At 36.2% G+C, this 12,557-nt stretch overlaps 1 protein-coding gene across 2 annotated transcripts; it reads left to right on the top strand.

Moving 5' to 3' along the window:
* Positions 1-4,016: 4,016 nt before the first annotated feature.
* LOC142179431 (uncharacterized) lies at positions 4,017-11,171 on the top strand. 2 transcript variants are annotated; one of them, XM_075249426.1, is made up of 5 exons: positions 4,017-4,737; positions 6,320-8,749; positions 9,367-9,450; positions 10,338-10,915; positions 11,027-11,171. In XM_075249426.1, the coding sequence occupies exons 1-2, from the start codon at positions 4,239-4,241 to the stop codon at positions 6,370-6,372; spliced, it is 552 nt and encodes a 183-aa protein (XP_075105527.1). In that variant the 5' UTR covers positions 4,017-4,238; the 3' UTR covers positions 6,373-8,749; positions 9,367-9,450; positions 10,338-10,915; positions 11,027-11,171. The 2 variants fall into 2 exon arrangements, with proteins under 2 accessions (XP_075105527.1, XP_075105526.1); XM_075249425.1 differs by having other exon boundaries at positions 6,320-9,450.
* Positions 11,172-12,557: the final 1,386 nt, after the last annotated feature.

The following is a 12,557-nucleotide window of genomic DNA, read 5'->3' as shown; positions in this document are numbered from 1 at the left end:
AAAACCAAAATGAGAGAGACTTGATGGTGAAAACCTTTTGGGCACTACAAGTCGAATAAGATTGGGAATCAGATGGAGGATAGTCAAGGGAAGATCTTGAAAGACGATTGACGACGGAGGATAGGCCACATATGCATGTCATGACCATTAGAGTCGGTGTCTGCGTTTGATAGGTTTTTATTTATAATTTCTTTTGTTAAAGAGTCATCATTTTCCTTTGTCTTTTATTCTGTTCCTTTTTATCTTTCTCCTTTCATAGAAAATTCCCCAGTAGAGTCTGTTTGGTCAGAACCAGTGGGAAATGACTTCAAAATAAGCCATCAGCTTTCCAAGATAAGATCTGACTAATACATCCAAGTGATATAGTCAGCAAGGAACAAGCGTGAGGCTAGTATCAAAAATGATATCCCCAGCAAAAGGGAATTGACAAAAAGATCAACGAGTGTCAAGAGGGATATCCTTGCCGAAATAAGAGGTTATTAAAACCTCAAGGCCAAGGCCCGTGGACAAACAAGGAGAGCAATAAGCATGATTTGGGAAATTCATGCGAGACTAAAAGGTCGGGAAAATGAAAGTCTCCGAGCCATGCCACTAAACAAGAGGGATATCCCCAGCAGAAAAGGATTATCCCCAGCAAATAATATCATCCCCCAGCAAGTTGTGGAACGCAGAGCAAGGAAGGAGAAAGGGAAAAGCCATCCGAGTGAAGTATCACAGCCAACTACCACGCTTTAAGCTAACAAATTTTTGATTTGAAACAGGTAAAGGAAATGGCATTGATGACGGAAAGGCATGCCATAAAAAAAAAGATTATCAAACTGGGGCAGAAAATTTTCTTTTCAATTAGAAAATTTTCTGGAAATTAGGTACCCATCTGGGGAATAATAAAGATAACACCAAGGAAGTGGTCTTTGAACCAGTGTTGCCCCAACATAATAAGTTTCAATGGAGGAAGTTATCCCCAACAGACAGAATAAAGGGATGACGCTTGTGCTCAGAAAAGCAAAAAGCCATTATCATCCCCAGCAGCTTCCACAAGAATGAAGCATCGATTTGAAGGGATAAAATTCCCCAGCAGTGTTGAAAAAAAAGAAGAAAAAAAAAACAACAAATTTGAAGGAGGGGAAGAAAGGAGACTCCCACAGTGGTATTATCCCCGGCAAGCAAGAACAAAGCAGCGCAAAGGAAGGAGAAAAGAAAAGAAGAAATTACGAAGGTAAGTTTCTCAAATCATTGATCTTTACTACATTTTTCTCCTAGGATAAAAAGTCCTAGTCTGATAAATTTACCTCCCGATACAATCTTGGTCCGATGAAATTTTTCTCCCAAGATAAGATATCAAATCTTAGTCGGATGAATCTTTCTCCTAAGATCACAACAAAATGGACCTAGTCTGACGATTTATCTCCTAGAGTCAAAATCTTGGTCTGATGAAATTGTTCTCCCAAGATAAAATCTTAGTCGGATGAATCTTTCTCCTAAGATCACAACAAAATGGACCTAGTCTAACGATTTATCTCCTGGAGTCAAAATCTTGGTCTGATGAAATTGTTCTCCCAAGATAAAATCTTAGTCGGATGAATCTTTCTCCTAAGATCACAACAAAATGGACCTAGTCTGACGATTTATCTCCTAGAGTCAAAATCTTGGTCTGATGAAATTTTTCTCCCAAGATAAAATCTTAGTCGGATGAATCTTTCTCCTAAGATCACAACAAATGGACCTAGTCTGACGATTTATCTCCTAGAGTCAAAATCTTGGTCTGATGAAATTGTTCTCCCAAGATAAAATCTTAGTCGGATGAATCTTTCTCCTAAGATCACAACAAATGGACCTAGTCTGACGATTTATCTCCTAGAGTCAAAATCTTGGTCTGATGAAATTTTTCTCCCAAGATAAAATCTTAGTCAGATGAATCTTTCTCCTAAGATAAGATATCAAATCCTAGTCTGATGAATTTTCTCCTAGGATAATAATTAAAAAAAAATGAAAAAATTGAAAAAGAAGTCAGGCGTCCACCTGGAGAATGAGGATGAAAAATCGAAGAAGAAATCAGGCGCCCACCTGGAGAACAAGGGTAAACAGTTGAATTATCAGAAATCAGGCGTCCACCTGAAGAACAAGGAAGGACAGTTGAAATAGCAATCAGGAATCCACCTGGAGAACAAGGAAGAAGAGTTGAAATATCAGAAGTCAGGCGTCCACCTGGAGAACAAGGAAAAGCACCAAAACTGGGGCAGAAGATTTTCTGCCATGGTCGAAAATTTTCTCGGAAGAACGAGGAAATCAATTCAAGTTTTAAGATATAGCAAGACGACACGATTCGAAGAAAAACAGTCGGAGGTAAGACAATTCCAAGATATTTTGGGTTCATCCGCCCTCGAATAGGATCTTTTGGGTTCATCCGCCCTCGAATAGGATCTTTTGGGTTCATCCGCCCTCGAATAGGATATTTTTGGGTTCATCCGCCCTCGAATAGGATCTTTTGGGTTCATCCGCCCTCGAATAGGATATTTTAGGTTCATCCGCCCTCGAATAGGATCTTTTGGGTTCATCGCCTTCGAATAGGATATTGTTGGGTTCATCCGCCCTCGAATAGGATATATTGGGTTCATCCGCCCTCGAATAGGATTTTATTTTTAAAAGTTGTTGAAGTCAGGAGCCCGCCTGAAGAGAGGAAAGACATTTTTAAAAGTTGTTGAAATCTCATCAACCTAAAGAAAGGAATGGCGATGTATTTGTTGAAGTCAGGAGCCCGCCTGAAGAGAGGAATGGTGAATTATTTTCAAAGTTGTTGTTGAAGTCAAGAGCCCGCCTGAAGAGAGGAATGGCGTTTATTTCTAAAGTTGTTATTGATGTTGGGAGCCCGCCCAGATAACAGAGGCATATATTTTAAAATCAAGTCAGAGGACAATAAAACAGAGGGTTACAATAGGAATCCCCAGCAGGAAACAATAAAATCCCCCGTCACCGGGAAACAGAAGGTTGCAACAAGAGGTCACAGCACAAACTCAAGTGCATGTGTCAAAAAGAAGAAAAGCACCGGAAAAAATGCAAGCAGACAAGAAAGCAAGGCAACAAGAAAAATTGCAGTATAGCTTAGCTTCTTGTTTTCTTTTAAGCACGTTGTAACAAGGAGATTGGTAAGCAGTAGTAATAGCATGCAACAACAGTAACAGTGCAGTCCAATGGTAGTCCCAGCTACCAAAATTTCCCGAACTACATTGACCTGATTCCTGTTTAGCCCAGGATATGTAGGAAACCTTTGAAGCAAAGGTTCGGTCAAATCTTTTTCAAAAAATGCTTCACACGGAGTACTCGGATGGGCAAAAAATCGCTCGCTTTATCTTTGCACGAAAACCCTTCGTGTCTCCGGGCAAAGAGGGGGAGCTGTAAGCACGTGATTTTTGCCCAATATGAGAATTACTCCCAAAAAATTCAAAAAAATAAAGTAATTTTTCTTGGTGTGCAATTTTGTGATGTTTTGTGATATTTTGGATAATTATTTGTATTTGTCTGTGTTTGTTTATTTGCTAAATTAATAAAAAATACAAAAATATGTCGCATCTTGCATATAGGATTTAATTCTACAATTGTAAGTAATTAAATTTGTTTTACAAAAATTAAAAATTACAAAAATAGGCATCGTTTGCATTTTTAGCATTTAATGTCCAAATATACAATTTTATGCTTAATTAATACTTAATTGTGCGTTAATTGTTATTGGGAGTTAATTTGCGCTTTTATAACTTAATTTAGTTCTTAATAATAGTTTAAGTATTTTTATAATTTAGTTTTAGAAAAAATAAAAGAAGAAAAGAGAGCGAAAATATAAAGAAAGTCGGAATTAGGCCTCTTCTTCAATTTCAAGCCATAGGCCCAAAAAATGGCCCAATCTTCCCTACGACCCAGTCCATTTCGAACTGGGTCGACCCAGTCCAGTACCAACAACCCAACTCCCCCTCTTCATTTTCATTTTTTCATTTTTTACAAAACAAAAAAAAACAAAACAAAAAACAAAAACAAAGAAGAAGAAAACCCTAACACTAACTCACCCGCCCCCATCCCCTCTCTTCTTCTTCATCTTCCCCAAAGCTCCAAAAACCATGGCTGCCCCTCTCTCATTCCCTTCATCCCCACACCACACACACAACCACGTCGACAACACACACTCACACACAACCACGGCGACGTAGCACACACACAATCCGCGGCTTCACCAACATGAACGACCATCCATGTTCGATTCCTCCATTGTCGCTTCTGTTGCATCGTCTGCTTCTTCTGCTGCTGCTGCACGTCGAGCAGTTGGTTCGAAGCCACTCCGTCGCCACTGTTTTGTCGTCAACCAAGCAGACCATGCTGCTGCTTCTTCGTCGCAGCTGCTGCCCGTGTCCGCCATTGACGCAGCCATTTCTGCTCCTTCACCTGCTGCTCGACGTGCGCTGCTGCCTCTTCGCCATGACCAGCACTGCTGTTCACGTTTTTGTTACTGTGTTGCTGCTATTCCGTCGCTGCTGCCTTCCTTCTCGCGTCTAGCCATGGCTTCTACTGTTCACGCAGCTGTGGCTGCATCGTCACTTCATATTCTTCGCGAAAACCCTCCCAAACACACCCCAACTGCTGCTGCTCACGTTTCCGCCATGGACGAGCAAGCTTTGATGCTGCCATGGCCAGCTGCGGACTGCTGCTCCTTCCTCTCCATCTTCTTCGTTTATTCGTCGTTGTTTCGAATCGGTTAGTTGGTTTATGTTTCCAAATTTCGTCCATATTTTTTTGTTGTTCGTTGTTTTTCGGATTCAAAATCGATAAATGATTCAATGTTTGTTTTGTTTGTCCGTAGTTGAAATAATTTTAGTTTGTTCATATGTTTCGTTAAATTAATTTTCAGATTTCAAATAGAAGTTTAATTAGTTGTTTTCATGTTTATTTCATGTTTGTATTATTGTTTAAGTAAGTATTTGTTAGTTTGATGTTTGTTAGATTCAAATTGAAATTTAATCAACTATTTCTTCAATTTGTTTCATGTGTTTATGTATTGTTAGAAATTGTTAATATTGTTAAGTTCAAGTTTAAGTTCATAATTGTTTCTTCGTCGATCTTGTTATTTGTTTAAAGAATTTAGTTGTATTAAAGGAATATATTGTTTTAATCGTTTAATTTGTCATGTTTGTTGTCTTAAAATAGATTCATTCATGTTCATACTTTGTTTGGATGATCTTGAATCCGAATTTTGTATAGTTTGATTTCTTGTTTACCATTTATGATTATTGCTTGAATTGTTCTCATAATCTTGTTTTAAGTTTAATATAAGAATTGTTTGTTGTAATGTTGTTAGAGTTGATTTTAAGTTCAATATGATTGAATTTAGAAATCTTCATACTTTGATTGTTGTTGTTGTTGAATCCGAAAATAGGATTGTTTGTTGCTAAAATATTGTTCAATCAAATTTTAGTTGTTCTTTGTTGTTCAATTCGTGTTCATGTGATTTGTTGTTGAAATGTTGTTAAAATCGTGTTCATGTGATATTGTTGTTATGATGTTCATCCATGTTCATATTGTTGTTTGAACATTGTTAGAAATTGATCATATTGTCTATATTTTGGTTAAGTTTGATTAATTGATGTGTTATAGCTGATGGGTAGTTTGGTAAATTTGTAATACGTTCAGGGGTAGTTTGGTAATTTCAGTAAGGTCGGAAGGGGTAGTTTAGGAATTGTACATTTTGAAATTGTTTATTTGAAGCATGGGGGACAAAATGAAATGGGGTGGGTTGTGATATGATTATTTAATATAAAGGGGGACAAGATTTAAATTAAAGGGGAATCTTGCATTATTTTAAATAAAGCATGGGGGACAAAATATAATGGGGTGGTGTGATATGTTTATTTAATGTAATGGGGATGAGTGGAAAGATAATGGGTTGGGTAGAGAAAAAGTATTGATTTAATTGATTAAAAGATTTATGGGATGGGATTATATATATGTGAAGTCTTGAACACAAGACATAAAAAAGATATAACAAGAAATAGGGAGAGAGATACGAAAAAAATACACACACAGATAGAGAGAAAAATTCCGAAAAATATTTAAGCTTTCAAAATAAAAATAAAACTAAAAAAAATTTACTGCTTTCTTTCTTTGTTTGAAATTAGTATTAATGGTTGTTATTTCATTTAAAGCTTAAAGCTTTTGTTTTTGGGATTACTACTCCACCGGTCTGCTACTGGGTTGTTACTGTTGCTGGCAAGTTGTTGCTATTGTACTGTTATTATTGCTGCTGATTCTCATCATCATTTTCTTTTGCTTCCAATATCAGGTACATATCTGAAAATTCATGTCATGAAAAGCTTCAACATGGCAAGTAAATGAAGTTTGATTATAAGGATGTCTGCTACTCATTTAAATTTCATTAGTTTAAGTTTCAGTTTTGTTTTAGTTGGTTAATATAGTATTAAATCAATTGGTAGATTAGTTATCTTTCTTAATAACAAATGGCTTAGTTATTTTAGAAACGCGATCAACTCATTTCTTTTAATATATGAAATAATGTCAATGATTTTTTTTACAAAATATAGAGTTAGTGTTTGCAAATATTCGCATAGGCAGAATATAAGAATTGGTTTATTTATCTCAAACCCAATCTTCGTAAGCAAAATTAACCAAACAATTATAACCTCGGACTAAAAACAAGTGGTGTAAAAGAAGGATGAGATTTATAGATTGTAACATTTTAAGTCAAAAATGTGTAAATAGCGTTTGCTCCAAATATAACAATGAAAATTCTTCAAAAAATATTACTTCATTTATTAAATCAATTGTTTTTCCTAAGTTTATACGCAATTCGCTTTTTTGGGTAGATAAATATTGTATTTACCATAAAAATGGTAGTATTAATCACACGTTGTTTATTTTTATTTTATTTTTATTTTTCTCTTTAAACTCATGGTTTTTGAGGAATATAATTCACACGTAAAAATATAATTTGCGGTCAACACTTAATGAATTGTGAATTCTTTTCAAGAAATTTAGAGGCATCTCAAATAGTGATTTCTCATGACTGTTACATTTAAAAATAGATGGATGCAATAAACATTTGTAGAGAATTTATATTACTGTCAAGAATATTTGCATAATTAAGGATGCGTTCGCGTGACTTGATTATACTTCTAAAGGCGATTCGGATTATGCGTTCGCGCAACTTCGAGCAAATTTTTAATAAAAGGGGTTCTTCGGAGATCATCAATATTAATTTCATATAACCCGAGATGTGCAGTTCACTATTTAATCATACAAGAGCAACAAACGTTCTTAATTTTATTTAAGCGCAATTTCGAACTTAAGTCTATTTTTATAATAATAAAAAAAATTGAAAAAAAATAATAATTATATTATCAATATCATTGTGTACACGTGCGCGTGACACAACTCCGCATGTTTTAAAAATATAATTTATAACACGAATATACGTACGCGTGATTCGATTCAAAGAAGGGTCTTTAAATATAAATAGAAGCGGTAACAATAAAATCATGCAATAAAAATGTATTTTACAAATCAAAATAATCAAGCCGAATATAACAGTTGAGCGACCGTGCTAGAACCACGGAACTCGGGAATGCCTAACACCTTCTCCCGGGTTAACAGAATTCCTTATCCAGATTTCTGGTGCGCAGACTGTTAAATAGACAGAGTCATATTCTCCTCGATTCAGGGATTAAAACCGGTGACTTGGGACGCCTTAAAATTCCCAGGTGGCGACTCTGAAACAAACAAATAAATCCCGTTTCGACTGTCCTTAAATTGGAGAAAACTCCCTTCACCCCTCGCAGGGGCGGAAAAAGGAGGTGTGACATTCACCAGTCCAGGTACTTTTCTATGTCCATTTAAGGACGAACGTTTGTTTCAGAGGTAGAGAATGTGATGACCCAATAGGTCATTTTCAGTTTTAGCCCTCATTTTTGTATTTTGAAACCTCGAATAACTCCATTTAGCCTTTCTCAATTTGCATGCACAGTCTGTGTTTTCCCCCAAAAGGTTTTTATGTGAAACATTGATAAAAATGTGAAATCGTGCCTTAAAATTCATTTGAATTGACTTCGGCCAATGTTTTGAGCAAACAGACCCGAATCAGTATTTTGATAGTCTCGTTGGGTCCGTATCATGATTTGGGACTTGTGCGTATGCTCGGAATTGAATTCAGAAGTCCCTAGCTTGATTTGTCATAATTTGTTGGAAACTAGAAGTTTAAATGTTTAAAGAAATTCTAAGTTTGGCCATAGTTTGACTTTGTTGCTAATGAGTCCGAATTTTGGTTCCAAAACTTGGTATAAGTTTATTATAGTATTTATGATTTGTCTGCAAAATGGAGCTAATTTGACGTGATTCGGTTGTCCGGTTGAAAAGTTGCATGTTCTTAAGTTTCATTGAAAATTTCATTCATTTTTGTATCCGATTCATAGTTCTAGGTATTATTTTGGTGTTTTGATCATGCGAGCACGTTCATATGGTGTTATTACACTTGTGTGCATGTTTGTCTTGGAGCCCGAGGGGCTCAGGTGAGTTTCGGATATGTTACAGAGTGGTTTTTGACTTAGAGTAATAGCTTATGCATTTTGTTTCTGGTGCTGGGGCTGCAGATCTCGCATTTACGAGGTGTGGCTCACAAATGCGAGCCTTACTTTTGCGACTTTTGCGATCAAATCATCTCATTTGCGAGCATGGGCTAGGGACTGGGGTTCTCGCATTTGTGAGTTTTCTGTCGCATTTGCAATAAATTCAGGTTTGCATTGGCAAAGAAATTTTTCGCATTTGCAATGGCAATAGAGGTGTGAATTCTTCACATTTACGAGGAATTATTTGCACTTGCAGGGTTCGCAATTGAGAACCCTGGGTTGCATTTGCGATATCTGCGCTTTGTCAAAAGCTGAGAAAAATGGGAATTAGCTCATTTCTTTCAAAATATCGACCCTAAATACCCTAGAGGCGATTGTCTCAAGAGATTTTCTTCTTGAATTCATTGGTAAATGACTTTAATCTATTTCTTTTCAATTACTCATTACATTTCATAAGTTTTCAATATTACATCTAGGATTTTCATGGTAGAAATTAGGGATTTGAGTAGAATCAGAGATTATTATAAATTTAGAATTCAGACCTCAAATTGAGGTCGTATCTAAAAATAAATTACATAACCGGGATCGGGGGTGAATGGGTATTCGGGTTTTGGTACGAATCTCGAGTTTTGACCAAGCGAGTCCGGGGTTGACTTTTGTAGACTTTTTCAATATTGAACTAAATTGGACATCTTTCATTCATGGGTAGTTTCTAAACTTATTTTGAATCGTTTGGTCAATAATTTACTAGATTTAGTTGATTTGGAGGCTTGTTCGAAAGGCAAGGTCGTGGTTGAATTTTGAGTTGGTTGCAGAGTAGCGGCGTATATGCAAGGTGACTAGTGTCTATATCCCGTCAATTACTTGTTTCCATGCCTATCTGTATTTCATTAATTATATCATTCCATGTGTTGGTTGTTACATGCCTTAAATGCTTCCTATGCCTTAACTTGCTACTTGTCATTTATTATTCTCGCATTATAAATGTTAATCCCTTCCATACTCCCATGCTTAATTGATACTTGCCTTAATTGTCTTACTTGTATCCTTTAATTGTCATATATTTGACTTGTCTTGTTGCTCAAAATTAGTTGTAGCCTTTCATGATTTGGTACGAGATTCCTTCTTGATTTGTAGCTTTCATATTCGTTAATCGCAAAGATTCTTGTGATTCGAATTGTTAAATTGTTGCACTTATTTATTTATTGTTCGGATTGCACGCCAAAACATGTAGAATAAGGGAGGATTTATATTAATATGGTGGGATCGGATTGCGCGCCGCAATAGGTGAAATAAGAGTAAATTGATATGGTAAAATAAGGGAGAATTATGATATTGACTCTGATTATATGGTGGGATCAGGTTGCATGCCGCAACATATATTACTTATTATTATTTATATTTACATGGTAGAATAAGGGAGGATAGTGTTATATGGTGGGATCGGGTTGCGATGAAACGGTTTATCTGTTTCTATTCCTTAATGTATTGTTTTGGCTTCGGTACTTGAGACTCTAAGAATTGGTACTTCTGGTATTCACTGATTTTCTTTGAGGATTGAGTTATTTCCATGAGTTAACTGCTTTATTTTTTCGTATGTTCCTTTCCTGTTATTATTTTATACTGCGTACAGGTTATTGAAAGTGACCCGCCTTAGGCTCGGCACTTATATAGTACATGGAGTCGGTTGTACTCATACTACACTCTGCATTTCTTGTGCAGATTTTAGAGTCAGTCTCATCATCGATCAGTAGATTGCTCAGGTTGACTATCAGTATGGAGACTTGATGTATAACTGCTCGGCGCTTGCAGTCCTGAAGTGCCCTCCTACTTTATCTTAGATGTGTATTTTCTTTCAGGCAACTTTACTTTCATTCTGATCTTTATCTGTATTATTCTAGTAGCTCGTGCACTTGTGACACCAGATTCGGAGTTGTATTTAGATATCTCAGTTGTTACGGCTTTCAGCACTTTATTTCTGTTTTATCTCAGTTATTTCAATAATTGTCATCAGTTAAATTTGATTTAAAATGGCTTAAAACTATTTTAAAATTGGCTTGCCTAGAAAGTGAAATGTTAGGCGCCATCACGATTCCAATAGTGAAATTCCGGGTCGTGACATCCTTAATTTTATTTTTGTCCCTTTTTCTCTTGCCCTTTTTTTTTTTTTTTTGGATTCTTGGGTCTTGAATCCAGGGTTTTGGAATTGGTATCATGGGTGGTGAAGTGTGCTTCGGATAATCGAATCCTGATGGCTGCAATCAACACATCAGGGTCAATCAAAAAGTTTCAAGAAAAATGTCAGTAATTATGAAATTATTAATAGGATTTACTCATTAATCCACCTTGGAAAACATATTATGTTTAATGTTTTACTTTTCATTGATGATGTGTCCTTTTCTTTGTTGCAGAAGATGAACACATACGATCAAGGAAAGAAAAGAATTAACAGCAGTATGCCTCCACAACAAGACACTATTAGGATGGTACAATTCTTGCATTGTAATTAGATCGAGAATTAAACCTTTTATGAAAGAAACTATACGGTTCTAATGATTTAATGATATTGGGTCAATCGAAATCTTTTTGATTTTCCTATTATCTATAGATTAGATAAATAATAGTTATAAATATATAGTCCTAGACTTTCTGCAATTATGTACGACTAGGTAAGTGGGTATCATTTCTGACTGCAAGGTATAAACAAGTGCCTGTTTGTGTGTATTTCTAGGAAAAGAACATAGACAGCCTTCACTGTTGGCTCAAAGTTATTGAATCATTTTCTCATATTAGTAGGATAATATAAGGAAAATTTATATAATTTTATGCTGGGATCGGAAATGAGGTGATTTATGAGTAATAGTGTACATATGAGATTTGTTCATACACCTACAACATATTGACGCAATAATGAAGTCTCTTGCCACTTTATTATAAGTTTAATTTAAGTAATTTCTGAAACAATATTGTTGTAATGGTTCAACCAATTATTTTGAGAATTATCGTTCGATTTGGTGTCTTAAGGTTTTGAGTAGCTTTGTATTGTGTATTATGACTTGCGTGTGTGGTCAAATTTGATTTTCGGATGATTCGGGATTGATTTGGAAGAATGATTTTTGTTTCAGAAGCTTAAGTGGCAAGAGTTGATCGGAGTTTGAATATTTTGTAGACGACTCCGAAATGGTATTGTGATGATTCCAATAGCTTCATATGGTAATTTTCGACTTAGGCGTATATATGGATTTGGATTTGGAGGTCAATAGATTGATTTGATGCATTTTAGCAAAAGTGAAAAAGTTGAAGGTTTGGAAGGTTGAGAGGTTTGACGGGGAGTTGACTTTATTGATATCGGGTTCAGATTGCGATTCCGAGAATCGGTATAGCTCCGATGTGTCATTTGGGACTTGTACGCAAAATATGAGGTCATTCCGCATTGATTTTATATGATTCAGCGTAAGTTGTAGAAGTTGAAAGTTCATTTATTCATTAGGCTTGAGTTGTCGTGCGATTCATAGTTTTGATGTTGTTTGATGTGATTTGAGGCCTCGACCATGTTCGCATTATGTTATGGAACTTGTTGGTATGTTCGGACGGGGTCCCGGGAGCTTCGGGTGTCTTTTGGATGGGCTACGAGCTCTTTTCTCATGTTTTGGATTGTTGATATAATATTTGGTGCCTTCTTATTCGCGATCGCGAGTGTAATGCCGCGTTCACGTAAGGTAAATTGCAGGTAGGAAATATTTGTTCTTTGCGTTCGCGAATAGGAGAACTCGTTCGCAAAGCTTGGAAGATTTTTGTCTTTGCCTTCGCACAACATGTCCCACAAACGCACTGAAGGTAAGGCGGGAAGGGCATCGGGCGATTTTCCGTTCGTGTTCGCGAGTATGCAGACGCATTCTTGTAGGGTCTAAAGTCTTGGTCAATGCGTTTGCGACCCTTGTA

This window comes from Nicotiana tabacum, chromosome 3, assembly GCF_000715075.1.
Source record: "Nicotiana tabacum cultivar K326 chromosome 3, ASM71507v2, whole genome shotgun sequence".
Classification (NCBI taxonomy): Eukaryota; Viridiplantae; Streptophyta; class Magnoliopsida; order Solanales; family Solanaceae; genus Nicotiana; species Nicotiana tabacum.
This window is presented reverse-complemented; position numbering and strand designations above follow the sequence as displayed.